At 38.9% G+C, this 27,384-nt stretch overlaps 1 protein-coding gene and 1 long non-coding RNA gene across 3 annotated transcripts in view; one reads left to right on the plus strand and one right to left on the minus strand.

Annotated features, from left to right (window-relative positions):
* Positions 1–3,637: 3,637 nt before the first annotated feature.
* On the minus strand, positions 3,638–9,132 carry LOC111173515 (uncharacterized). Its single transcript, XR_002644224.3, has 3 exons — positions 8,915–9,132; positions 8,193–8,780; positions 3,638–6,957 (listed from the first exon to the last, which is right to left on the minus strand). It is a non-coding gene; the product is annotated as an uncharacterized LOC111173515 (long non-coding RNA).
* The window catches only part of DDHD2 (DDHD domain containing 2), a 29,077-nt gene continuing 7,319 nt past the window's right edge, over positions 5,627–27,384 (plus strand). The window contains exons 1-16 of one of the 2 annotated variants that reach the window (XM_022571209.3): positions 5,627–8,398; positions 9,646–9,873; positions 10,693–10,883; positions 11,678–11,767; positions 12,326–12,446; positions 13,592–13,681; positions 14,634–14,769; positions 16,600–16,808; positions 17,090–17,157; positions 17,812–17,934; positions 18,800–18,895; positions 19,944–20,072; positions 20,180–20,335; positions 20,629–20,731; positions 20,870–21,040; positions 21,744–21,906. In XM_022571209.3, the coding sequence (XP_022426917.1) occupies positions 9,654–9,873; positions 10,693–10,883; positions 11,678–11,767; positions 12,326–12,446; positions 13,592–13,681; positions 14,634–14,769; positions 16,600–16,808; positions 17,090–17,157; positions 17,812–17,934; positions 18,800–18,895; positions 19,944–20,072; positions 20,180–20,335; positions 20,629–20,731; positions 20,870–21,040; positions 21,744–21,906 (2,066 nt within the window). In that variant the 5' untranslated portion in view covers positions 5,627–8,398; positions 9,646–9,653. Of the gene's footprint in view, positions 8,399–8,557; positions 9,874–10,692; positions 10,884–11,677; positions 11,768–12,325; positions 12,447–13,591; positions 13,682–14,633; positions 14,770–16,599; positions 16,809–17,089; positions 17,158–17,811; positions 17,935–18,799; positions 18,896–19,943; positions 20,073–20,179; positions 20,336–20,628; positions 20,732–20,869; positions 21,041–21,743; positions 21,907–27,384 lie in introns of those variants that run through there. The other variant, XM_089903769.1, reaches the window with a different exon arrangement.

Here is a 27,384-nt window from a genome sequence, read left to right on the forward strand (position 1 = left end):
TCTGTGTATTCTCTTCTGTAAAATGTCTGTGTGTGTCTTTTGCCCACTTGCTAACTGGGTTTATTTTAATAGACTTCTTATTGTAGAGTACTTTAGATGTACAGAAAAATTGTGATGATACTACAGAGTTCCCATATACCCCACACCCTGTTATGAACACCTTAAATCAGTGTTGTACGTTTGTCACAATTAATGGATCAGTACTGATACATTCTTGTTGACTAAAGTCCATACTTTATCCAGATTTCCTTTGGTTTTACCTAACACCGTTTTCCTCTTCCAGGATGCCATTCGGGATACCGTATTACATTTAGTCATCATATCTCCTTAGGAACCTCTTGGCTGTGCCGGTTTCTCAGACTTTCCTTGTTTGTTTTTTGGTTTTTTTTTTTTTTTTTTGGCCACGCTGCATGGCTTGTGGGATCTCAGTTCCCCGACCAGGGATTGGATCCGGGCCGTGGCAGTGAAAGCCTGGAATCCTAACCACTAGGCCACCAGGGAACGCCCATGACTTTCCTTGTTTCTGATGACTTTGCTAGTCTTGAGGAGTACAGGTCAGATATTTTGTAGAATGCCCCTCAACTGGGATTTGTCTGGTGCTTTTCTCATAATTACACTTGGGCTTGGATTTGGGGGAGGAAGACCACAGAGGTAAGTGCCCTTTCTTACCATATATCAAATGTATTTACTATCTACATAGCTCATACTGTTGATGTTAACCTTCATCACCTGGCTGAGGTAGAGTCTGTCAGGTTTCTCCACTACACAGTTACTGTTTCTTTTTTCCCCCTTTTCTTACTGTATTCTTCGGAAGTCCCCATTTGCAGCTCCACACTTAGGGGATGGGGAGTTATCCTCCATGTCATTGAGGGTGTTTATCTACGTTAATTCTTTAGAATTTACCTGCAAGGTAGATTTGGTCATTCTCTCCCATTTATTTATTTGTTTGTTTAATCAGTCATTTATATCCGTGTGGACCCATAGATATTTATTTATTTATTTTCATATTTATTTATTTTATACTTTGTGTTGTGATCTAATGCTACCTTATTTATTTTGTTGCTCAGAATGTCTTGCTTTGGCCATTGGGAGCTCTTTCAGTTGTGTCCTTCTGACATACCCCCATGATTGTGGGGGGCTTTTTTTTTTTGGAGCCCTCCTCACTTTCTGGCGCTACATGATTCTTCAGGCTCATCCTGCATATTTTCCTGTTCCAGTGCTAGAAACATTTGCTCCTCCAAGAAGCCCTGGTCCCTCTTATTGAAGAATGATATTGAAAATAAATTTGGGTTCCATTGTTTGTCTTTTCACTGCTGAGTTTTAAGAATTCTATGTGTTTTCTAGATACTGGTCTTTTGTCAGATTGGTGCTTTGCAAGTATTTTATCCCAGTCTGTCGCTTGTCTTTTCATCCTCTTAACAGAGTTTTTCACAGAGCAAAAGTTTTTAATTTTGATGCAATCCTATTTATCAGTTTTTCCTTCTGAGAACTTTTGGTGTCAAGTCTCTAAGAACTCATTGCCTACCCCCAGTTCCTGAAGATTTTCTCTTATTGTTTCCTAAAAGTGTTGTATTTAACTTTTGCATTTGCTACATTTACATATGCTCAATTCGACAACCCTAGCCAAGAGGAAACCTTGGCTTGATGGAAACCTCCAGGGGCCCAAGGAGCCACCTTGCTGCACAGCTTCAACTGAAGTTATCAGCTCAAAACAGTCTTCATTGAAGTGAGAGGCAAATCACTTTCCTCAAAGTGGGGAAAAAAAAACCTAAGATTATTCAGCTTGAGGGCAGGAACTATTCAGTTGTGGCTATAAAGTAATAAAATGCATTTTTATGAATGGTTTATGGACTTATAAAAATCACCAACTTTGGGCTGGAAGAGAACGTCACACTGATGTCTCTATGGTTCCTCTAGTTCTAACATTCTTCTATAAACAAAGTCAGTGAGCGGTACTTGCCGCACAGCAGCAGCCTGTATATTCTTGTTTAAAATGTAGATTCATGACCCCTCTGATTAACTATCTTGGGTTTGGACCTGAAATTTAAAGAATCTACTTAGCATACCCTTCTATTCATTAGAGTTTGAGAATCACTGTCACAGCCTGGCCTTGTTATTTTATTGTCAGATCATCAGAAACAACTGCGGAGTTTTCTCAGCTTTTGATGCCGACGTGTCCACCAGGGGTTGAGAACTTCTGTCTCCAAAAACTATGTATCCTCGTAGCACCTAATGCCTTGATAGGCACTCAACGCAATACCTTTTGATGCCTAACAATTATTCCGACTTTAGATGTGAAATCCAGTTGTTTCATGACCCTTACACTGTTGCTTTTGCTCTTTAGGCAGCTTACTGGCCATTAGCATTATCTTTTGCACTGGAGCATGGAGTCAGCAAACTACCACCAGGGACCAAATTTAACCCACTGCCTGTTTTTGTAAATAAAGTTTTATTGGGACACAGCCACACCCAGTGGTTTACATACTGTCTCTGGCTGCTTTTGTGCTACAGCAAAACTGATTAGATGCCACAGAAACCTTACAGCCCACACAGCCTAAAATATCTATCTGGCCCTTTACAGAAGAAAGTTTGTTGTCTCCTGTGCTGGAGCATTGAAAGGGAAAAAATAGACTTTGTTTCAGATTTTACCTTTTAAGCCTTTTTCTGGTAAAAGATTTGATTGCAACAGCAATAGCCAGTGAAATTAACTGGTGGTTTCTTTCTTTTTTAAAAAAAATTAATTTATTTTTGGCTGTGTTGGGTCTTCATTGCTGTGCACGGGCTTTCTCTAGTTGCGGCGAGCGAGGGCTACTCTTCATCGCGGTGTGTGGGCTTCTCATTGCGGTGGCTTCTCTTGTTGCGGAGCACGGGCTGTAGGCGCGCGGGCTTCAGTAGTTGTGGCTCACAGGCTCTAGAGTACAGGCTCAGTAGTTGTGGCGCACGGGCTTAGTTGCTCCGTGGCATGTGGGATCTTCCCGGACCAGGGCTTGAACCCGTGTCCCCTGCATTGGCAGGCGGATTCTTAACCACTGTGCCACCAGGGAAGCCCAACTGGTGGTTTTTTGAGAGATATCATCAGATATTCTCTCTTTCTGAAACTACCTACCTGCTGGGCCTTCTTGGAAACCTAGAATTTATACTTCTTAAGGCAGTGTTTCTCAGAGTGTGGATCTCATGCTGTCTGCATCCAAATCACCAAGAGGGCTTGTTTAGAATGCAGATTCCTGAATCCCACCGAAGACCTACTGAATGGGAATTTCTGGAGGTATGCCTGGACATGAGATTACTCCCTCTTTTGTAACTATTGGTGTATCTGGCCTCTGTTGTAGCAGTCAACGCGATACATTTCTTTTTTTTTTTGAGGTTTGAACCCAGAGTATTTATTGTCATGGGAATATGAAGAAATGTTCATATTCCTGTGCTTTTCTTTTTCTTTTTTTTTTTTTTTTTTTACATATATCTCTTCTTTTTTGGATTTCCTTCCCTTTTAGGTCACCACAGAGCACCAAGTAGAGTTCTCTGGGCTGTACTGTAGGTTTTCATTAGTTGTCTGTTTTATACATAGTAGTGTATATGTGTCAATCCCAGTCTCCCAGTTCATCCCACCCCACCTCCCGTTCCCCCTTGGTGTCCATACATTTGCTCTCTACATCTGTGTTCAACAAGATATATTTATTTGTTTACCTGCCTATGTTTCCTATTGAGACTGTGAACTCCTTCAGGGTAGGTATTGTGTTATTCATTGCTTTTGTATTCCAAGCCCCAGATTAGGCACATTTAATTGTTGTCGTTCTCAAAGGGTGGTCCATGGAGGCTGGGAGTCTCAGAGACCCCTTTAGGGGTCACAAGATCAAAACAGTTTTCTTAATTGTACCAGGACATGATTTGCCTTTTTTGCTATGCTGTTGACATTTGCACTGTTGATGGAAAAGCAATGGTGGGTAAAATTGCTGGCGCCTTACCAGGAATTAAGGCAGTGGAAACCATGTTCTACCAGTTACCGTATTGTCCACTGCCATGAATTTGTAATAAAAACAGTGCCAGTTTCACTTAAAAATATACTTCATGAAGAGTAAAAATTATTAATTTTATTAACTCGTAACCCTTGAGTTCACACATTTTTCACATTCTGTGTGACAAAATGATTAGTACGCAGGAAACAATTCTGCGGGCTGAAGTACACTGGGGAAAAGCGTTCCTGGACCCAATTCCAGTGTGTGTGTAGAGGCCTCCACACACCAACAAGCAATTCTTATAGGCCAGACGTTCCCATGACTTCCTCCTTGGCTTCAGTTAACTTGCTAGCACGGCTCACAGAACTCAGGAAAACCCATTTATTTACTAGATTACCAGTTTATTATAAAAGGATATAAAACCACAGCCAAGATGAATGATAGAGATACATAGGGCATGGCCTGGGGAGAGGGGGCAGACCTTCCATTCCCTCTCCAGGTGCATCACTCTCCCCAATCCTCACATGTTCCCCAACCTGGAAGCTCTCTGAACCTTGTCCTTTGGATTTTTAGTGAGGCTTCATTACAAAGGCATGACTCAGTCACTGGCCATTGGCAACGGATTCAACCTCCAGCCACTCTGCCCTCCCCAGAGGTTGGGCGTTGGGACTGAAAGGTCCCACCCTCTAATCACATGGTTGGCTCTCCTGGCAAGCAGCCACCCTCCTTCTGTGGGATCCAAAAGTCACTTTCTCTGAAGCGTTTCCAGGACCTGAGGACAAGAGACCAAATATTATCTCGCTGCTTTTATAGCTCAGGAAAGTCCAAGGGTTTTGGGAGCTGTGAGCTAGGAATTGTGAATTAATATATACATTCATCTGAATGACCAATATATTGCAGCTGGTCACTTGAGGAAAAAGCACGTGACATTATTTGACTTGGTAACTGAACTAGCTACTCTTTTTTTCATGGAACATCATTTTTAGTTGAAAGTACAAACGACAGACAAACTGTGGCTATGGAGATTTAGGTATTTGGCAGAACTTTTCTAGAAAAAGTGAGATTGTTACTTCAAGGAAAACAACTGACAGTATTTGTTGCCAATAATGAAATTAGACCTTTACAGGAAAAAGGATTTTGGAAGACTTTTATCTGCTATGAGCTTGACAGCTTCCCAATACTTAAAAGACTTCTAATTAGATTGGTGGTAATTAAAAAAATAGTGAAATACGTTAACATTTGAAAGGCTGCATAGCTCAGTGAACTGGAATTTTACAAATGACCAATGCATGATGTCATCAGTCATGCATGGGTAAAAGATCTATTCAAAGTGCAAGATAGACCAATGGTGGGGATTTTTTGTTTTTTTGCCGCACCTTGCGGCATGTGGAACTTCCCCGACCAGGGATTGAACCCACGTGCCCTGCAGCAGAAGCGCAGAGTCTTAACCACCAGACTGCCAGGGAAGCCCAAGACCAATGGGTTTTAAAGTATCAGAGTACAAAAATTCACTAATATGTTTTCAGATTCCACATTGCAACTAACTTTTAAGAACCTACCATTTGTTGAATTTTATTGTAGTAGTAAAAAGAATACTCCACAATTATCTGAAAAGGCCATTAAAAGATTCCTTCTTGGGCTTCCCTGGTGGCGCAGTGGTTGAGAGTCCGCCTGGCGATGCAGGGGACACGGGTTCGTGCCCTGGTCCGGGAAGATCCCACATGCCGCGGAGCGGCTGGGCCCAGTGAGCCATGGCCGCTGAGCCTGCGCGTCCGGAGCCTGTGCTCCGCAATGGGAGAGGCCACAACAGTGAGAGGCCCGCGTACCACAAAAAAAAAAAAAAAAAAAAAAGATTCCTTCTTTCTTCAACTACACAGTGGAGTGAGGCTGGATTTTCCTTATATACTTCAACCAAAACTAAAATTGTAACAGGTTGAATGCAGAGGCAGATACGAGAATCCAGTGGTTTTCTATCAAGCCAGACATTAAAGAAATTTACAAAAATGTAAAGCAATGTCATCCTTTTCTCTGGTTTTTAAACAATTATTTTGGAAACTAGTTATTTTTCTGTAAAAATATTTACATAAAATGGATTTTCTTATTTTTAAATGAATTAAATGTTTAAATTTCTCGGTTTTAACATCTAGTACAGTAAATAGTGGTAGATACAATCTACATAAACACTCTTTATAGAGTTCTCAATAATTAAAAGTATAAAGGGTCCTGAGACAAAAAAAGAAAATTGAGAACAGCTGGTATAGAGGCTGCAACAGGGATTTGGAGAAAGAAGGCCTAAATTCAAGTTCCGGTTCTATCACTTAACTGCGATTTTAGGTAAGTTACTTAGGTGCAGGCTCTGAAGACAGACCTTGTGTTTATATTGGCTCCATCACTTGCTGGTAGTATGTGAGTCATTCTACCTCTGCAAATAGGGATAACCTACTTCACCAGGTTGCTGTGAGAATTAAATGGGATTATACTTGTCAAATGCTTACAGTTGTTACCTACAACATAGAGTTTAAAAGCTAGCTACTGGTATTAGTTATATTAGCTAGTCATCTGACAGGATCCTAGAGGCTGGGGCACAGTCCTGGCTTTCTTCATCCTCTCTGTGTCACCGAACCCAGGTCCAGCTGCTTGCCTCTGGAAAGCCAATTCTCGAGAGATGAGTGTTGGTAGGAAAGGAAAGCTTGCTTTATTTTGGAGGCTGGCAACTGGGGGAGAGGGTGGACTCCTGTCCAAGAACCAACTCCCGACTGCTCTCGGGACAGGGGCTTTTAAAGGGGAGTTTCAGGGTTGCACAGGCAGGAGCAGAACAGCACAGTCAGTTCGGACAGTCATCGTGAAACCAGTAATGCGGTGGTCTGATCAGCATCATCTTGGTTGTTTTAAGAACATTTAATCTTTAGTTCCAGGGTTTCCATTTCTTTGAGGCCAGTTCTTGGAATTGTGGCAGCTTATGTCATGGCTACAGTCTGGTCATCATGTAGTTAACTTCTTCCACCTGGTGGGGATTTCAGTATCTGTAAGACAGCTCACAGGATACGGCTCAGAATATTATCTATAGCCCTTGAGGAGGGACTGAAGGTCCTTGACTATGCTTAATGACTAAACTATTATTTGGTCTCCTTTGACTGTTTTCCTTTGTTTCTGCATTTTCTCACTTCTCTGATTAAACTTATTCTTTGGCTAAAGTTTTTCCACAGACAAAAGGCGGGCTGAGGACACGGGGTGAGGGGCAGGGACCGTAGGGTCCTGCTGCATTTCATCTGCAAAGAACAGAAGCTGTTCAGGTGTTATAAATTTGAGGAGAAGGTATAAGTAAACTTGTGGATAATTGTGTGTGGCTCTTAAACTGTAAGAGAATTAATCTGTTATTAAAAAACCCCTTTTAGTTTCCTTTTTCTCAGCTTTTGAAGAAATAACAAGACTGAAAAACATTCCCTGAACCCTTGCCCTATAATCTAGTTAGAAAATAGGAAAGTATTTTATTGCATGCCCGAAGGAATTGAAGTCTTCCAGAAAACTAAATAGGAGAGCTGGCAGGGCTACTACTTGGGAAATTCTTTTAACCTCTTGACCTCTGTTATGTCATCTTGCTGGACAAAAATATCTCATCTCCAACCCTCTTGCGGCTTTCGAATCCTGCCAGGCTCAGCTCTACATCTTTTAAAGATATCTTTTTGGCAGCTTCTAAATCCCAGTAAACGCAAAGGAGAGGGGCAAAGACCCAGAGACAATCTTTTGTTCCCTTGCAAATGCCAATGGTATCTGTTCTCAGCACCCAGAAGTGGAGGTCTGGGTAGGCGCAACTACCGCCAGCGCCCTGTCCTACTTCTCACTAAGGTCATGGCATCCCGGCGTCCCTGCACCATCCCGGCCCATGAGCAGGGTTAGCCAGGGTACCACCGGGTCAGAGGTCTGTTTTCCCATCTATTAAGTGAGGAGGCTGGGTCATCTTGAAGAACCTTGCTTTCACTGCAATTTGAAACGCTCCACATCTATAACGTCTCATTCCTCATCCCTGCCTTCTAAATACCTGAGGCCTTGCACCCAGACCCCGCGCGCGGGGGGCGCGCCGCCGGCAACACCCGCGTGCCCAGCGCTCCGACCTCCAGCCCGCTCGGAGGAGCACATCTCGCGCGATTCCCTCCACCTCTCGCGACACTTCCCGCCAGCGCCCCTGCGGGCCTCCACGCCCCACCCGTTTCCTCCACGCAGCGGTCCCCGTCACCTCACCTTTGCTCTTGGCAGCCTGGCCCGCTGCTCGCCCGCTGGGAGCGCGGCGGAGCCCTGTTTTGGGCGCGAGCCCGTTAGGGCCGCAAGCTCCGCCCTGCTCTGCTCCGCTCCGCCCCTCCTGGGCTCGCGGGGAAGGCCTCCGCTGGGGATATGTCGTAGCCCACTCAGCGAAGGCAGGAGAGCTTGAAAGGCTGCGGGGCTGCAAGGTGAGTCTGCCGGGGCGCGTTGGGGGCGGCGGCCGGGCCCAGGGCTCCGACCGGCGTGCGGGTGGGAGGCACTGCGGGATGGAGATGCCAGGGGCAAAGGAGGACGCGATGCCCGAGGCAGTGAAGGGGGGCTGGGAGGACCAGCCCTGGCGGGGTGGGGGTGACCTCGGTTACAGGGACGCGGCCAGGGCCCCTTTTGCATCGACCGTGCCCGAAGGCACCGGGAAATTACCTTGTTTTCATCCACGCTCCGCTCCTCTCTGCGGGGCTGGACGCGGGACGGGGAGAGGCGTCCGCGAACCCTGAGGTCCCAGACCTGGGCTGCAGGAGGCCCGGGGTCGTGGGGAGAAGGGACACACAAAGTGGCGGAGGTAAATTCGTGCTGGGAAAAAAGATAAAGTGGCGGAAGCTGGAGAGCGTCCGCTTCGAGGGAGGCCGGGTGTTTGCGGTCCCGCTGCGCTCGGTGCTGAGATAGCGATGGTCTTGCCCGCGCCCCTCCAAGCAGCCTGGGCTTACTTTCGACGTCTACTGTGTTAGTCTCTGCGAGTGTTAAAGGGGCGGAAACACACAGGTCACGGTCTTCCTTGAGGGAAGGAGGCTTTTGAGGTCACTTGTTACTTTTCGTCTGAGACCTGGATGGTGCGAGTGGGTGCGCGCGTGCGCACAGTGGCCCCAAGCGAGGGTTCGCGTTTTCAGAATTTGTACCATAGTCTCTACTTAAGCACCCTTCAAGCATTGATAAAAAGTGACTGGTTCTTAAGTGAATAGTTTTATTTTCAATAGTGTGATTCCAGTAGTCATGTAAATGTGTAATGACAAGGGCCTGGAGCCTAAAACCAGGCGTTATTAAGACGGAGTACGCGTTTTTGCCTTGGGACCAGACTTAAATTGGAAATTGGGGTAAAATTTTTTTTGCAGTCAAGATTTCGACCATGTGTTTCTTGTGATTCCAGTTTTGTTTAATTAAAACCATGCAGTTTTCTGAGAGGATTGGAAGATCAGTGCAAAGTGGTTGGTCTAACTATAAGAAGCGTTTTGTTTAAGGCCTCCTTACTCCAAAAAAAAAAAAAAAAACCCCAAAAACAAAACCAAAAAAAGCTGTTAATTTATGTTATTTCTGTTTTAAATTATGTAGCCCCCTTAGTTTTTTTTCAGAAATGACTCCTTAAAAATGACCAGTTTTGTGTGTGAACAATTACACTGTTAATAGAAGGAAATTTTACTGATAGTTTTCTTTTGTCTTTTAGAGAAAGAAATGTCATCAGTGGAATCACACGAGGAACAATTGTCCCAGTCAGATCCATCCCCGTCACCAAACTCATGTAGTTCCTTTGAGCTAATAGACATGGATGTTGGCAGTTTGTACGAACCCGTTTCTCCTCATTGGTTTTATTGTAAGATAATAGATTCTAAGGAGACATGGATTCCTTTCAACTCTCAGGATTCACAGCAGCTGGAAGAGGCATACGGCTCTGGTAGGGTGAAAGCTATGACTTGTAATAGCCAAGGACTTACTGTCATTTCTCTAAAACTATAATATAAAAGTCCTTATAGTGAGTGCTATTAGAAGTAAATTTTAGATCTTTTTCTAGTTGTCTCATAGCATTTTTTTTGCTTTACATTTTTTATACTTTCCAAATTTTACTTAATAATCTTTTCTTTTTAACATCTTTATTGGAGCATAATTGCTTTACAATGATGTGTTAGTTTCTGCTTTATAACATCCTATAGCATTTTTATATAGAAGTTCTGCATTACTATCCAGCCAATTTATAATACTCAAGAATTTGGTCTGTATCTTGAAAACAGTACCTATTGTAATTCCTGCATAGTTAACCAATAATGTTTCTTATGTTTCAGTTTCTGTTTATGAAGAGTGTGGTGCGGGCAGTGTCACATTGCAAAAGAATGAATTCTTTCATTTTTCTCTTGTTTTTTCTTCTTTTATGGAAACAAGAATGATGCCGGTTACTACTTTATCATCATGATGGTCATTAATTTATCTTTTGGTCCCTTAAACAAAAAATTCAGAAAAGCTTTCTTGTATACATTTTTTTTTTAAGGGACACTCCTATCTCTCCTTAGAAAAAGAACAAAACAGCATTGGGTATTACTTTTTTCATGTTTCATTAAAACCAAGAATGATTTTGATGGTTTATAAAGTAGTTTAGCCAAGAAGAAACAGATCATTCGTGTGTTTTATAACATTATTGAGAACATAACTCAGAGTTGTATTTTGGGAGCTTTATTTTGCTATACTATGTACTTCATTTCCCGTTTCCACTCCTTGATAGGAAAAGACTGTGATAGGAGAGTTGTGCCCACTGATGGGGGCAGATACGATGTTCATTTGGGGGAGAGGATGCGGTACGCCGTATACTGGGATGAGCTAGCATCGGAAGTGAGGCGCTGTACCTGGTTTTACAAGGGAGACAAAGATAATAAGTATGTTCCATACTCGGAGAGCTTCAGCCAAGTGTTAGAGGTATTCCTGTGACCCTTTTACTCATTTTCTTCATTGTGTTCTCTTATTTCATAATCTTTTCTTCCTCTTGTGACTTATTCTGTGAATTTACAGAGAGAGTTTCGTTCTATTTGCATCACAGTTCATAGCGTTTCTTTTTGCAAGTTAGTTTCAGGATAAAGTAGTTTTATTTTCAAATTTTGAAATACTATGGAAACTATTATGTATTTAAATTAAAATTTTTTTTCTCTAATGGTGATCTTTGTGAATATTTAAAATGTGACCACAGGATTGGTCTTTTTTGCCTTTTATTTTTCTTGCTCTGAAAATATTCTGAAATTTGCTTTAAATTGGAGTAGGATATTAATATTATTGAACGAAATATATCAAAATGTGAACAATGATTATTTCTAGTCTTGATGATGGAATTGGGACTGATTTTTTTCCTTTGTCCTGTACTATTATCATAATTTTAAAAGAATTTTAAAATAAATTTGACAAATCAAGAGAAAGAACTTTATATGTAATGTAATCCTCATTTTATGGATAATATACATGCGTTAACATTACTGAAAGAAATATATCAAAATGTGTACAGCGATTATCTCCAGTCTAGATGATAGAAGTAGAAGTGATTATTTTTTCTTTGTTCTATACTAGTACCTGTTCTCATTTTAAGAGAATTAAAATAAATTTGATAAATTAGAGTAAGATACTCTTATTGTAATTGTTTATCTAGCAGTATTCTTGTTAAAAAGTTCAGTTTTAATAGAAAAACCATTACAGAAATCTAATGAAACGTGTTTTCTTTTAAGGAAACTTACATGCTTGCTGTAACTCTGGATGAATGGAAGAAGAAACTGGAGTCTCCCAACAGAGAAGTTATTATATTGCACAATCCAAAGGTTAGCAAATTAATGCCCTTCTTTAACATTGGGATTAAAGGTTAATTGCATTAGTAAGAACTTAATTGGTTTCTTTTTCTGGGGATTCTACGTAAGATAAGCTTTGGACATTTTTATATTGCATTCACAGTTATGAAACTTGAAGCTGTGGCTCTTACCATCATTTCCTTGTTCAACTCTTACACAAAAATTTTCTTAGGGAAAATTATGTCACTGTAGATTTAGAAAATCACTGACACGTTATGTGGGCACATCTTCCATGTGTAGGGTATGGTTGAAAGATCTGTTAGCCTGATGAATTTTCATTTTCCTTCTTTTTTTTTTTTTAGCTTTACTGAGGTATAATTGACAAAATAGTAAGATATTTAAAGTGTACAACATTAGCCTAATGTATTTTCAGGATTCTCATTTCAAGCTGTAGGAGTTGCATGTCAAAACTCCAGTTGAGATTTGACTATGTGTTATGTTTTAAAAGACCCGTTCCTACCCCTCAGAATGTATAAATAGAAGTGTCTTTAATGTAGAGTACGTTTATTGCTCTGATCTTTTTTATTTAAGCTTATGGTACATTACCAGCCAGTCGCGGGGTCTGATGAATGGGGTTCAACACCCACTGAGCAGGGCCGACCTCGAACAGTGAAGAGAGGGGTTGAGAACATCTCTGTTGACATTCATTGTGGTAATGTTAATCATTCATTTTTTTTCTTATCTTCTGATATACTTATTTGTTTATGACTTAAATCATGGTCTTTCTCTATGGCTTTAGATTATGTCAAGGCTTAAAAATGGTCTTTAATCAAATGGGCTTATTCTAATTAAGATTAGCATTACTTCATCTGCTAAGAATCTTAATAGGTACAAAAATCTCTTTTAAAGTTGCTAAGTATATATGGTGGGGTGGATAAAATTTGACAGTACTAATCAGGAGGTCACTAAGTACAAATGAACTGATTTAGTCCTAATTCTAAGAAGTGTGATTCCACCTGCTTGATTATTAATTTATTCCTGGTAACTCCTGAAGGTTTTCAGGAGGTTTTCAACCAGGGAAAACTCTTTTTCAGGGACCTTGATGGTTATCCATTGCTCTCTAGCTAGGGTCATTTATGGTTGGTTTTATAATATATTTAACTGGATTATAAAATTCCTTTCATCTTTCAGAGGAGATGGCTTGTCTCTTGGACAAAGCCGTAGACTTACTGTAATTTGAAAAGATGAGTTTAAAATTTCAGGCTTCAAGTACATATCAGACTTTATTGGTACAACTGATAAACATAGGATATTAGGTAAAAGTATCCTGTCAATATTAAATTACTTGAATTTGGTAACTGCCCTGTGGTTAAATAAGAGCATATTCTTAGGAAATACATAATAAAATATTAAAGGGTTAAAGAGATGTGATATGTGCCATCTGATAATGTATGCAGCCTGCTCCCAAATGGTTCAGAAAAATAAATGTGTGTGAATACACATACACATAGAGAAATAAAGCAAATGTAGTAAATGTTAGTGTTGAATCTGTATAAAAAGTACATGAGAGTTTCTGTACTGTTCTTTCAAGTTTTCAATAAGATTGCAGTTATTTCAAAATAAAAAGTTTAAAAAACTTGAACAATTTTTTCACTGACTTATTACAAGATAAATAAGAAACAAAGTAACATCACTATGTTTTTACTAAGTAGTTAAATATGGGGCTATCTGTGTCTTTTAAAATATCTGCTCATATTTTAATTTGCCCATTTCTATTGTCTACGCATTGTGAATGTTTGATTTTAGAATACATGACTCGTTATATAGAGTAATTTTTCTTTGTAATTTCACGTGTAGGGGAACCTTTACAGATAGATCACTTGGTTTTTGTAGTCCACGGGATCGGACCAGCCTGTGATCTCCGCTTCCGAAGCATTGTACAGTGTGGTAGGTTCGCAAAGCATGTCATATTAGATCATGTAAGGGGACTGTTAGTGCTCCTGTGAGTTGAGATAAAGTGTTGTCTTTAGTCTGTTGTCTTAGCTGCATAATAAGATTTGGAGAGATAAAGACAGGTGGCAAGGTAGTCAAGCTTCCCAGCTTAGACCTAAAGTGCTAGTAAATTCCTTAGGCTAATAGGTTTATATTCTTAACTAATAATTCTTGAGTGAATAAGCCCTCAAGTCTTATACAATTGTTTTATGACGTGATGGTCCTGTTTATAACCATTCTAAATTTAAAGGGAACCATAAATATATGACCATGAAGATAATACAGTTTAAATGAATAACAGAAGCTTCAACCATTTTTGTAATTCATACTGTGATAAACCTTATGATATTCTAATTGGAATATTTGGGTCATTAGTATAACTTGACTTTGAAAGGTAGTATTCATAGTCTAACTGCCCTAATTTGGGAGTCTGATCCTAATGGCTAATGCTTCTAAGCATAAACCTCCTAGAAGGTTAAGATCGACACAATGTGAATTCCAAACAGCAGTGTATTTTTTAAAAATTTAAAATATTGGGTAAAGGTTGTTTATAAGAACCAGAAAGTTAGGATAGGAACCTGACTGCAAGGCCAATTGACATAGTCAAGTGGTTTTTTAAAAAAATGGAAACAGTTCCCTTGACACGGCAGAAGTTTTGAAGTTACTGTGTGATTTTTTTTATATAAAAATGTTTTGTATAGTAACAGCAGTTCTATATTAAAGGAATGTCTTTTCCTACATGCACTGTTAATTTTTTCTTGAATACTCACTCTACTTTTGACTGGAGTCAATAGGTGCTATAAGCAGATATAGATGGATATAGTATAATTAATTATAAGATCTGTTGCATTTTCACTCTACAAACTGATCGCTTCACCATTAATGCATTGTTAATTTTCTTTTCTAGTTAATGATTTTCGCAGTGTTTCTTTGAACCTGCTACAGACGCATTTTAAGAAAGCCCAAGAAAATCAGCAGATTGGGAGGGTAGAATTTCTCCCAGTCAACTGGCACAGTCCTTTGCATTCCACTGGTGTGGATGTGTGAGTAGTACTTTACACCTTTGAGTTGCTAACTGTGATTGTAATGTTTTCTGATCATTGATATGCTTAGGAACATTTCTGCTATAGCTGATCGTATATATAAAATTTTGTTCAACAGAAAACTTTTTGTACTTCTGTGTCTTTTTCTTAGAGATACATTATTAAGTGCGGACCAATCCCTTTGTTTAACTAGCTCGGGTTAGGAGTGGGGAGTTGTGTGTATCTTCTTCCAGTATGTTTTACTGGCTCATTAGTGTTTACTATTACAGCTTTATTATTTCTTTAGCATAAAGCCAAATGTTGCTTTCTCCGCATAGTTTATAAGCATTTCCATCTTAAGATGTCAAAAGCCAATCTACCTCAAGATGCACAAAGTATTTTGTTGTTTCTTTTGTGATCACATTTAGATAATATTTGTCCAAATTTGGGGAAAAAAGGAAATTCCCAAATATTAAATTATTGGTGTTTATAACTTGAGGTATAATTGGTGCAATGACTTATAAGTGATGGCTTTCTTAAGTTACAAGCTCAGTAGTTCTGTTTGTAAACTTTTTGGTAATGTCAGAGAAGGTTGCCTTATATTAAGGATATTCAGCTGTGGGCTTGCCAGAAAGAAGTATGTTCATAATATAGTTCTAGGATAGAACTAGGAGATGCTTCTCTGGTAGATAAAGGAAGTAGCATTGTTTCCATGCTGGTCTTGGAAATGGCTTTTCTGATTCCGTGTCTCTCAGTTCTTAATACCCTATGATTTGAGCATATTCCACGTGCCAAATGCTCCATTGTGGTGTTGCTTTTACTAGTGTACAGAGTTCACATTCTTTCATATTTGAGCTGATGCTAAGAGGTTACTAGGGGCACATAGCCCTCTCTAAACTACAGAAGATGTTGAAGGTTTGAGGAGTCTTTCTGGGAGCTTTGAGAAAGCTTTATGTGGAAGCTGATTTATACTACGTCAACATTGTTTTCCTTTGCGAGATATGAGTTCTGTTTGTCCTTGGCATCTGGCAGTCTCACCTTCTTTCAGCTTTTAGAAATTCGGCATAGAGAGAGAGAGATGATCCATTTATCATTTGACTTGTGATCAAAAAACCTTAATGCTGAGAATTCTAGGAAAAGCCTCTTGTATCTTTTAAAAAACTTTATTATAGAGAATTTTGTACACAAAAGTAGCATATATAATGAATCTTCATGGATTGATTATGATTACCCAGCCCAACAAGCCTCAACACGTGGCCAGTTCTGCCCCATCCATATCTCCCGTGTACTGCCCATCCCTCCACTCTATTACTTTTGGATAAAATCTTAGACATCATATCATTTCATCTGTTAAATGTTTCAGTTTGTATATCTTTTTAAGGATTAAAAATATATATATAACACCATTATCACATCTAAAAAAATTCTTAATATCAGCAAATATACAATCAGTATTCAAATTTGTAATTGTCTAATAAATGTCATGATTTGTATATACACATACATACATATACATGCACATACACACATAGTTTAAACTGGGATCATAAATTGCAATTAGTTGATGTCTTTTTAAGTCTCTTTTAATCTCTTGATTACCTTTCTATCTCTTATTTTCTTGTAATTTATGTCTTGAGGAGGCTGGGTTTTTTGTCTTGCAGCGTTTCTCACACTGAATTTTGCTGGTCACATCCCTTTGGCTTCATTACAAATGTCTGTCTGTCCTCTGTTTCCTGTAAATTGATAGTTATCCTTTGTATCTTAATTTCTAAGTGTAATTTGGATAATAACTTAGAGGAGGCTGTGGGATGTACTTAGGTTTTCTGCTTAGAATATCTTCTATTTTTTCAGAGATCTGCAGCGAATAACTCTGCCCAGCATTAACCGCCTAAGGCACTTCACCAATGATACAATTCTGGATGTCTTCTTCTACAACAGCCCCACCTACTGTCAGACTATTGTGGACACAGTTGCTTCTGAACTGAACCGATTATATGTACTTTTTCTGCAGAGGAACCCTGATTTCAAAGGGGGCGTATCCATCGCTGGTCATAGTTTAGGTAACGGATTCTTTGTGACCAGAGATGACTATCACATTTTAAGGATAGCTGGGTTTGAAGTACAGTGTCTTTTATCAGTATCAGATTCAGAAGTCTAGAACTGGTCTGTGATGAAGAATTTGGAAGGGGTTGGCAGGGTGGTGGTGGATTGGAAAGAATGACTCCCTACTTCTTAGATTTTGCTTCATGGGTAATTGGCTTATTACTTTTTTTGTATGAAAGACAGCTATTTAGTGCTAATGCTTCGAAATTGTCCCTTCTTTCTTCTGTTTTATTTGTAGGTTCACTTATATTGTTCGATATCCTAACAAATCAGAAAGATTCTTTGGGGGATGTTGACAGTAAAAAGGTAATTTAGATGTTCAGATAGGTTCTTTTGTATGCTTTCTTAGTAAGTGTTTTTAGATTTTAGGCTTTTTGTTTTTTGCTTTGTCTCATACCATAATATTTACATTTATTTTAATTTTAACAGACTTGTAATTATCTCTGTCATTCTTGGATGATAGAAGCAAGATAGTAGTATGCTTCTACAAATATTTGTCACATTCTAAAATAATTATAGGTATCTTATTTTTTCATTATAAATATGCACTACTGATCTGTTATTAGAATTATAGAATCACTGAGTTGAAATGGAATTTGCATATGAGGAAATGAAGAGTGAATTGGATGCAAATTGATATAGTTTATAGAAATTCTGTTTGAAAGCCATCCTTAAACATTAATAAGAGCTCAGGGAAGGCTTTATTAATGATGATGAAGAATACTTTGATACTCATTTATTCACTCATTCATTTATTTAAAAACATACTAGGTTTCAACTGACTACAAAAACTTAAAGATCAATCACATCTTAATTTATATTTCGTATAAATTACAATTTATTCAAAGTTAAGATAGGTCTCTGTGGATATCTAACATAGTACTTTCCTTTATTGCAAAGTAATATTAATAAAAATCTGAATGAATTTAGAGAATACGAGCTTTACAATTTAATTTTTAGGATTTGCCAAGTATTTTCATGGAACAAGGAGACACACCGACACTGGAGGAAGATTTGAAGAAACTTCAACTCTCTGAATTCTTTAGTGTCTTTGAGAAGGAGAAAGTAGATAAGGAAGCTCTGGTAAAAATAATCTTTTAAAACTTTGCACTATACCATTTTCAGTATTTTTTTTTAATAAATTTATTTTATTTATTTATTTTTGGCCGCGTTGGGTCTTCGTTGCTGCGCGTGGGCTTTTTCTAGTTGCAGAGAGTGGGGGCTACTCTTTGCTGCGGTGCACAGGCTTCTCATTGCGGTGGCTTCTCTTGTTGCGGATTATGGACTCTAGGCGCGTGGGCTTAGTAGTCGTGGCTTGCGGGCTCTAGAGCGCAGGCTCAGTAGTTGTGGCGCATGGGCTTAGTTGTTCCGTGGCATGTGGGATCTTCCCGGGCCAGGGATCGAACCCGTGTCCCCTGCTTTGGCAGGCGGATTCTTAACCACTGTGTCACCAGGGAAGTTCCCCATTTTCAGTATTTTTATTGCTTCTTTTCATCGTACTGCTTGCTAAGAGCCTGCCCTTTAGAAACATTTTAGTCATAAATACTTCGTTATCATTAGTAATGCTCTTTAGCCTTATTTGTGTGCTTTTTATCGTATAAAGTGATCTTTGCTTTGTGGAGGTTCAGAGTTCCGAGCAGCCATGTTAATAGCAATGGAGCAAAGACTAAAACACAGAGCTCTGGAAACATGAGAGCAGGAATAAATGACCACTAACTTTTCCAACTCTTATTTTCTGTTATACTTTGTAGAGCTCTACTGTGGATATTTGCTTGTTTATTTGTTTTTGTTACCACTAGGGAGTCCTAGTCATGCAAAGCAAAGAACAACAGAGTGTTTAGGCCTTATTCCTCTCAGAGAACAGGGCATTTACTTATTTATTTTTAGGACATTTAATTGATTTTAATTTGCCTAGAAATAAGAAAGATATTTGATTTTTTATGCTTAGGCTTTATGTACAGACAAAGATCTTCAGGAAATGGGAATTCCCTTAGGACCAAGAAAGAAGATACTAAACTACTTAAGGACCAGAAAAAATTCAATGGTATGTGCTTAATATAGCTTGTAGGATTAAACAGTGTTTTGACTTCCTTGTATCCTTGGGCTTTGTGAGGTGTTTAGTATAGGGAGCTAAGCAATTTTTAAAATTGACCTTTAGCTCTCTTTTCAGAAATTAAACACATTTACTTTATTTATATCTTTAAAAGTGTTATTAGCTTCAGAAGTTTTATTTCCCCTGGACTTCCACCATTCAATTTTTTCCTTTTTTTTTTTTTTGTTTGTTTTGTAACTGCTTTATTGAAATATAATTCACAACACATACCATAAAATTCACCGTTTTAAAATATACAATTCAGTGGGTTTTAGTATATTTGCAGAGTTGTATAACCATTACCACTATCTAATTCCAGAACATTTCCATCACCGCAGAAAGAAACAACATATTCATTAGCAGGCACTCCCTATTCCTCCCTCCTGTGAACCACTGATCTATTTTCTGTCTTCATGTATTTTCTTATTCTGGATATTTCATATAAATGGAGTCATACAATATGTGGCCTTTTGTGACTGGTTCCTTTCACTTAGTATAATGTATTCAAGGTATAACCCCGTTGTAACAGTGCTTATGCACTGAGCATTTTTGGCCACTGATTCCTTTCCATAGTCTAACTAATTATTTTTCAACCTTTTAGCAGGTTGCTCAGTTCTGATTTAAGGCTGATAGAGACATAACTACTTACTTTGGTTAGAAAGGCATAGCACTTCATTGAACTCCTCAGCAATCCCCAACATTCATTCCACAGTGCTCTGCTATCGTTTTCTCTCATGATGGTTGCCTAAAGTTTCAACTGCTACCCAAATGGCTTTGTACAGCTTTCATTATTTCAGAGCATGTAGGGATATCAATTCATAATTTAAGGCAACTTTTGTTTTCATCAGCTTTATCTTGTTCTCTGAGAGATTCTTCTTAAAATTGTTGACTACCATTTCAAAACCTTCCCAAGCATCCTTTTAAACCAGTAGAAAACTGTGTAATCCTTTGGATATTTTCACTACATAGCAGTTCCACAGAACTATTTTTTATTCTTTAGGGTATTAATAGACCAACCCCGCAATCACCTGCAGGGGCGAATATGTCTAACATCCCCAAAGAATCGGAGTTCTGTAGTAGTACTAATGGTACTGGAAATGGTGAACATCTGGATGTTGGCATTGGGCAGGTAACAATACTAATTCTCTTTGGTCATTTTATTGTTTGCCGTTGGTATGGTAGGAACAGATGTAACTTCTGTTGTTAATGAGAGATGCTTTTATTTCCTCCTTCCAGGTGCCTGTAAAATACCCCCGGCTCATCTATAAACCAGAAATATTCTTTGCCTTTGGATCTCCCATTGGAATGTTCCTTACTGTCCGAGGCCTAAAAAGAATTGACCCCAACTACAAATTTCCAACATGCAAAGGTTTCTTCAATATTTATCACCCTGTAAGCATTGGACAGCTCTTGTGGTTTTACCTGACTATTAGGGCTTATTGGTAAAGCGCGTACGATATTCTATTGTGTTGATTCACTTTTTTCTATATTATTCTGTAGTAATGAGATAATTTATAATAGTATATATTATTGGAATATATTACTGGAATACTGGAAGTGATGGGGCAGAACAACTACATTTTTAAAAATGAGCTTATAATTATTCTTGCCTGATACATAGCTCCTGAGACTGTCATTATCTTTCTTCAGCAGAGGTATATGTAGCTATTGTTTTTCCTATGTAGTTTGATCCTGTGGCCTATAGGATTGAACCAATGGTGGTCCCAGGAGTAGAATTTGGGCCAATGCTGATCCCGCATCATAAAGGCAGGAAGCGAATGCACTTAGGTAAGCCTTGAATATAGAACCTGATAATTCTAGACCTTCTGGTCAGTGCAAACTGACTGGACCTCATTCACTTTGTTTAGCTGTGTTGAACCCTTTTACCTCTGTAAACCATGTAATGTTCTTTTTCATATGTTTCAGAACTGAGAGAGGGCTTGACCAGGATGAGCATGGACCTTAAGAACAACTTGCTAGGTTCGCTGCGGATGGCCTGGAAGTCTTTTACCAGAGCTCCATACCCTGCCTTACAAGCTTCAGAAACTGCAGAAGAAACTGAAGCAGAACCTGAATCAAGTTCAGAGAAGCCTAGTGGTCAGTGACACTGTACATATTGATTTCCTGCACCAGGCCAGATAAGAGGGACTCCATGGTGTCTGGTTCTTATTCTCCCAGGGTCTTCTTACTTTCTCCTTTTTTATTGTTTAGGACCAATACTATGAGTCCTAATGGGCCTTCAGCTCTGCTGGTGTTTTCTGTCATCTAATAGCCACAAATTTTGGAAAAACATTGTTTGTGAGGGAAGATGTCAAGAGAAGCTGAGCATCTAGTAATGAGGCTTTAAAACATTCCCCACTTGGGCACTATGGCAGTGCTGCTCAGAGCCTACACTGTGAAGAACCTTGCTTTTACAGGGGAGTGTCTGTATTCATGGGTTGGTTTTATTTTCCTGGCTGCGGACTAGATAGGACACTTTTCCTCTTAATTTCACAGTTAATGTTGCATTCTTTTGCTTTAGTTTTCAATTGCCTAAGGAGTTTTAATCCTGTTTGCATTTAGTTTGTAAACCAAAGGCAAATGGAATTAGCCATTAAATGTACAGGAAGGAAAAAAGGGATTGGATAAAATCAGTGTGCCTTGAGGAGAAGCTTTAAGGGGATTGAGAGGAGGAAAATGAGACAGAACTTTCTGAGCAGGGTAGCTCATCCTACAGTAAAGCTGGAGCCTGAGGGAAAGTAAGGACAACCTTGGAGGGCTGGTCGCTTTTATATTCTTATTATGGTTCTTCTGTATCCAGATGTTAGCACAGAAGAGAACCTTGTAGCAGTTAAACAAGAAGCTCCCCCCATCCATGTGGGAATGCTGAATGGAGGCCAGCGCATCGACTATGTGCTACAGGAGAAGCCCATTGAAAGTTTTAATGAATATTTATTTGCTTTACAAAGTCATCTATGCTACTGGTAAGTGTTGTTTTTTTTGTCTACCTTTAAAAAAAATTAACTTATTTATTTTTTTATTTTTATTTATTTTATTTTTGGCTGTGTTGGGTCTTCGTTGCTGCGCGTGGTCTTTCTTTAGTTGCGGCGAGCGGGGGCTACTCTTTGTTGCTGTCACGGGCTTCTCATTGCGGTGGCTTCTCTTGCTGCAGAGCATGGGCTCTAGGCGCGGGCTTCTGTAGTTGTGGCTTACGGCTCTAGAGCGCAGGCTCAGTAGTTGTGGCACACGGGCTTAGTTGCTCCACGGCATGTGGGATCTTCTTGGACCAGGGCTCGAACCCGTGTCCTCTGCATTGGCAGGAAGATTCTTAACCACTGCGCCACCAAGGAAGCCCCTAAGTGTTTGTTTTTGTTTTGGGGTTTTTTGGTCTTAATTGTTTGTTAAGATTTCTTCAAATGACATGAGTGTGCTGTTTCGTAATTGTCTGAACAAGAAATCATTCTAATCCCAAATGTACACTGGCCTATCCTCCTTTTTCTACATCTATCAAATATCTGTGAAACAAGACTTATTTCACTAAGCATGATATTCTTTAGGTCCATCCACGTTGCTGTAAATGGCAGAATTCCATCTTTTTTTATGGCAGAGTATTATTCCATTTTAATATATACCACATTTTCTTTATTCATTTGTCTGTTGCTGGACACTTAGGTTGCTTCCATATCTTAGTTATTGTGAATAGCGCTGCTATGAACATTGGGGTGCGTGTATTTTTTCAAGTTAGTGTTTTTGTTTTTTCTGGATATATACCCAGGAGTGGAATTGCTGGATCATATGGTGGTTCTATTTTTATTTTTTTGAGGAGTCTCCATACTGTTTTCCACAGTGTCTGCACCATTTCACATTCCCACCAACAATGGACAAGCATTCCCGTTTCTCTACATCCTCGCCAGTGTTTGTTATTTTGTGTTCCTTTTTTTTTTTTTTTTTTTTTTTTTTTTTGTGGTACGCGGGCCTCTCACTGTTGTGGCCTCTCCCGTTGTGGAGCACAGGCTCCGGACGCGCAGGCCCAGTGGCCATGGCTCACGGGCCTAGCCGCTCCGCGGCATGTGGGATCTTCCCGGACCGGGGCACAAACCTGCGTCCCCTGCATCGGCAGGCGGACTCTCAACCACTGCGCCACCAGGGAAGCCCTGTGTTCCTTTTGATGACAGCCGTTCTGACAGGTGTGAGGTGACATCTCATTGTGGTTTTGATTTGCATTTCCCTGATGATTAGTGATATTGAGCATCTTTTCATGTGCCTGTTATCCATTTATGTGTCTGTCTTGGAAAAATGTCTATTCAGGTCTCCTGCCCATTTTTTGATTGGGTTATTTGTTTTTTTTTTTTTGATATTGAGTTTTATGAGCTGTTTATATATTTTGGATATTAACCCCTTATCACTCATATCATTTGCAAATATTTTCTCCCATCCAGTAGCTTTTCCTTTCATTTTGTTGATGGTTTCCTTTGCTGTGTAAAAGCTTTTAAGTTTAATTAGGTTCCATTTGTTTATATTTGCTTTTATTTTTTTGCCTTAGGAGACAGATCCAAAAAAATATTGCTGTGATTTATGTGAAAGAGTGTTCTGCCTATGTTCTCTTCTAGGGGGTTTATGGTCTCCAGTCTTATATTTAGGTCTTTCATCCATTTTGAGTTTAGTTTTGTAAATGGTGTGCAGAAATTTTCTAATCTCATTCCTTTACATGTAGCTGTCCAGTTTTCCCAGTACCACTTGTCAAAGAAACTGTCTTTTCTCCATTTTGCATTCTTGCCTTCTTTGTCGTAGATTAATTAACCATAGGTGCATGGGTTTATTTCTGGGCTCTTTATTCTGCTCCATTGATCTATGTGTCTGTTTTTGTGCCAGTACTAATCTGTTTTGATAACTGTAGCTTTGTAGTATGGTCTGAAGTCAGGGAGGGTGATATCTCCAGCTTTATTCGTTTTTTCTCAAGACTGTTTTGGCAGTATGGGGTCTTTTGTGATTCCATATAGATTTTAGGATTATTTGTTCTAGGTCTGTGAAAAATGTCATGGGTATTTTGGTAGGGATCGCATTAAGTCTGCAGATTGCTTTGGATAGTATGGCCATTTTAACAATATTAATTCTTCCATTCCAAGAGCATAGGATATCTTTCCATTTCTTTGTATCATCTTCAGTTTCCTTCATCAGTGTTTTTATAATTTTCAGAGTGTAGGTTTTTCACCTCATTGGTTAAGTTTATTCCTAGGGTATTTTATTCTTTTTGATGTAATTTTAAATGGGATCTGTTTCTGATAGTTCATCATTAGTGTATAGAAAAGCAATAGATTTCTGTATATTAATCTTGTATCCTGCAACTTTACTGGATTCATTTATTAGTTCTAACAGTTTTTTGGTGGAGGCTTTAGGGTTTTCTATATAAAGTATCATGCTATCTGCAAATAGTGACAGTTTTACTTCCTCCCTTCCAATTTGGATGCCTTTCTTTTTTTTTTTTCCCTGATTGCTGTGGCTAGGACTTCCAATACTATGTTAAATAGAAGGGGCAACATTAGGCATCTTTGTCTTGTTTCTGAATTTGGAGGAAGGGCTTTCAGCTTTTCATTGTTGCATATGACGTTAGCTGTGGGTTTGTCATAAATGGCCCTTGTTATGTTGAGATATGTTCCCTCTATATCAACTTTGATGAGCGTTTTTATCAAGAATGGATGTTGAATTTTATTAAATGCTATTTCTGTGTCCATTTTGGTGATCGTGTGATTTTTGTCCTTTCTTTCGTTGATGTGGTATATCACATTGATTGATTTGTGAATGTTGAACCATCCTTGTGTCCCTGGAATAAATCCCACTTGATCATTATGTATGATCCTTTTTTCATATTGTTGGATTCAGTTTGCTAATATTTTGTTGAGGAGTTGTGCATCTATATTCATCAGAGATACTGGCCTGTAATTTTCTTTTTTTGTATTGTATTGGTCTGGTTTGGGTATCAGGATAATGGTGGCCTCGTAGAATGAATTTGGGAGTATTTCCTCCTCTTCAGTTTTTTGGAATAGTTTAAGGAGGATAGTTGTTTGCTCTTCTTTGTATGTTTGCTAGAATTCCCCTGTGAAGTCAGTTCTGGACTTCTGTTTCCTGAGAGTTTTTTTAAATTACAAATTTAATTTCACTAGTGTTTGGTCTGTTTAAATGGTCTGTTTCTTCTTGATTCAGTCTTGGCAATTTTTATGTTTCTAGAAATTTGTCCATTTCTTCTAGGTTGTCCAATTTGTTGGAATATAACTGTTTATAGTATCCTTTTATGATTTTTTATATCTCTGTGGTATCGGTTGTAATTTCTCCTCTTTCATTTCTTATTTTGTTTATTTGGGTCCTTTCTCTTTTCTTCTTGGTGAGCCTGTCTAAAGGTTTATCCTTTTTGTTTATCTTTTCAAAAAACCAGCTCTCATTTTCATTGATCTTTTCTATTGCTTTTTTAAATCTCTCTTTTATTTATTTCCTTCTCTGATCTTTATTATTTCCTTCCTTCTGTTGACTTTGGGCTTTGTTCTTCTTTTTCTAATTCCCTGAGGTGGTAGGTTTGTTTGAGATTTTTCTTATTTCTTGAGGAAGGCCTGTATCACTTATAAACTTCCCTCTTAAATCTGCTTTTGCTTCATCCCATAGATTTTGGAGAGTTGTGTTTCCATTTTTATTTGTCTCAAGGTATTTTCTGATTTCCTCTTTGATTTCTTTATTGACCCATCATTTTTTAGTAGCATGTCATTTAGTCTCCATGTGCTTGTTCTTTTCCCATTTTTCTTTCTGTAATTGATTTCTAGTTTCATACCGTTGTGGTCGGAAAAAAGCTTGATACAATTTCTATCCTCTGAAATTTGTTGAGACTTGTTTTGTGGCCTAACATGTGATCTGTCCTGGAGAACATTTCATGTGCACTTGGAAAAAATGTGTATTCTGCTGTTTTGGAATGTAATGTTCTGTAGATATCTATTATGTCCAACTAGTCTATTGTGTCATTTAAGGCCACTGTTGCCTTATTGATTTTCTGTCTGGATGATCTGTCCATTGATGAAAATGGAATGTTAAAGTCTCCTACTATTACTGTATTATTGTCAGTTTCTCCTCTTATGTCTGTTACTATTTGCTTTATATATTTAGCTTCTCCTGTCTTGGATGCATATATGGTAACAAATGTTACATCCTGTTCTCGTATTGATCCCTTTATCATTATAGAATGCCCTCCTTTGTCTTTTGTTATAGCTTTTGTTTTAAAGTCTATTTTGTCTGATAGGAATATTGCTGCCCCTGCTTTCTTTTCATTTCCATTTACAGGAAATACCTTTTTCCATTCCCTTATTTTCAGCCTGTGTGTGTCTTTAGCTCTGACGTGAGTCTCCTGGAGGCAGCATATAGATGGGTCTTGTTTTTCATCCAGTCACCCACCCTGTGTCTTTTTTAAAATGTATTTATTTATTTTTGGCTGCGTTGGGTCTTCGTTGCTGTGCATAGGCTTCTCATTGCTTTGGCTTCTCTTGTTGAGAAGCATGGGCTCTAGGCATGCGGGCTTCAGTAGTTGTGGCATGTGGGCTCAGTAGTTGTGGCTTGCGGGCTCTAGAGCGCAGGCTCAGTAGTTGCGGCGCACGGGCTTAGTTGCTCCGCGGCATGCAGGATCTTCCCGGACCAGGGTTTGAACCCGTGTCCCCTGCATTGGCAGGCAGATTCTTAACCAGTGCGCCACCAGGGAAGCCCCACCCTGTGTCTTTTGATTGGAGCATTTAGTCCATTGACATTTAAAGTAATTATTGATAGGTATGTACTTATTGCCATTTTATTACTTGTTTTCCGGTTGTTTTTGTAGTTCTTCTGTATTCATTTCTTCTTTTTTTCTTCCTTTGTGGTTTAATGATTTTATTTAGCAGTATGCTTGTGTTCCTTACTTTTGTGTGTGTGTGTATATGTTGTAGTTTTTTGATTTGTGATTACCATGGGGTTCTTATATGTTGACCTGTATCTACTTGTGTTAAACTGGCAGTCATTTAAGTTCAAACATATTCTAAACAACCTACGTTTTTTTACTCCCTTCCCCTGCATTTTGTAGTTTTGATGTTATATTTCACATCTTCACGTTTATCCCTTAACTGTTTATTGTAGTTATAGTTGCTTTTACAGTTTTTTGTCTTTTAATCTTCATACTGGCTTATTTAAGTGGTTGATCCTCAGTCCTTACTATGTATTTGCCTTTTCTATTGGGATTTCCCCTTTTCTATAGGTTCTTACTTCTTTTCCACTTAGAGAGGACCTTTTAACATTTCTTTTAGAGCAGGTTTAGTATTGATGAACTGTTTCAGTTTTTGCTTGTCTGAGCAGTTCTTTATCTCTTCTTCAATTCTAAATGATAATCTTGTTGGGCAGAGTATCCTGGGTTGCAGGTTTTTCCCTTTCAGGGCTTTGAATATATCGTGCCACTCCCTTCT

Source organism: Delphinapterus leucas, chromosome 21 (assembly GCF_059928025.1).
Source record: "Delphinapterus leucas isolate spDelLeu-1000000601 "Yukka" chromosome 21, BTC_Dleu_Yukka2, whole genome shotgun sequence".
NCBI classification, from domain to species: domain Eukaryota; kingdom Metazoa; phylum Chordata; class Mammalia; order Artiodactyla; family Monodontidae; genus Delphinapterus; species Delphinapterus leucas.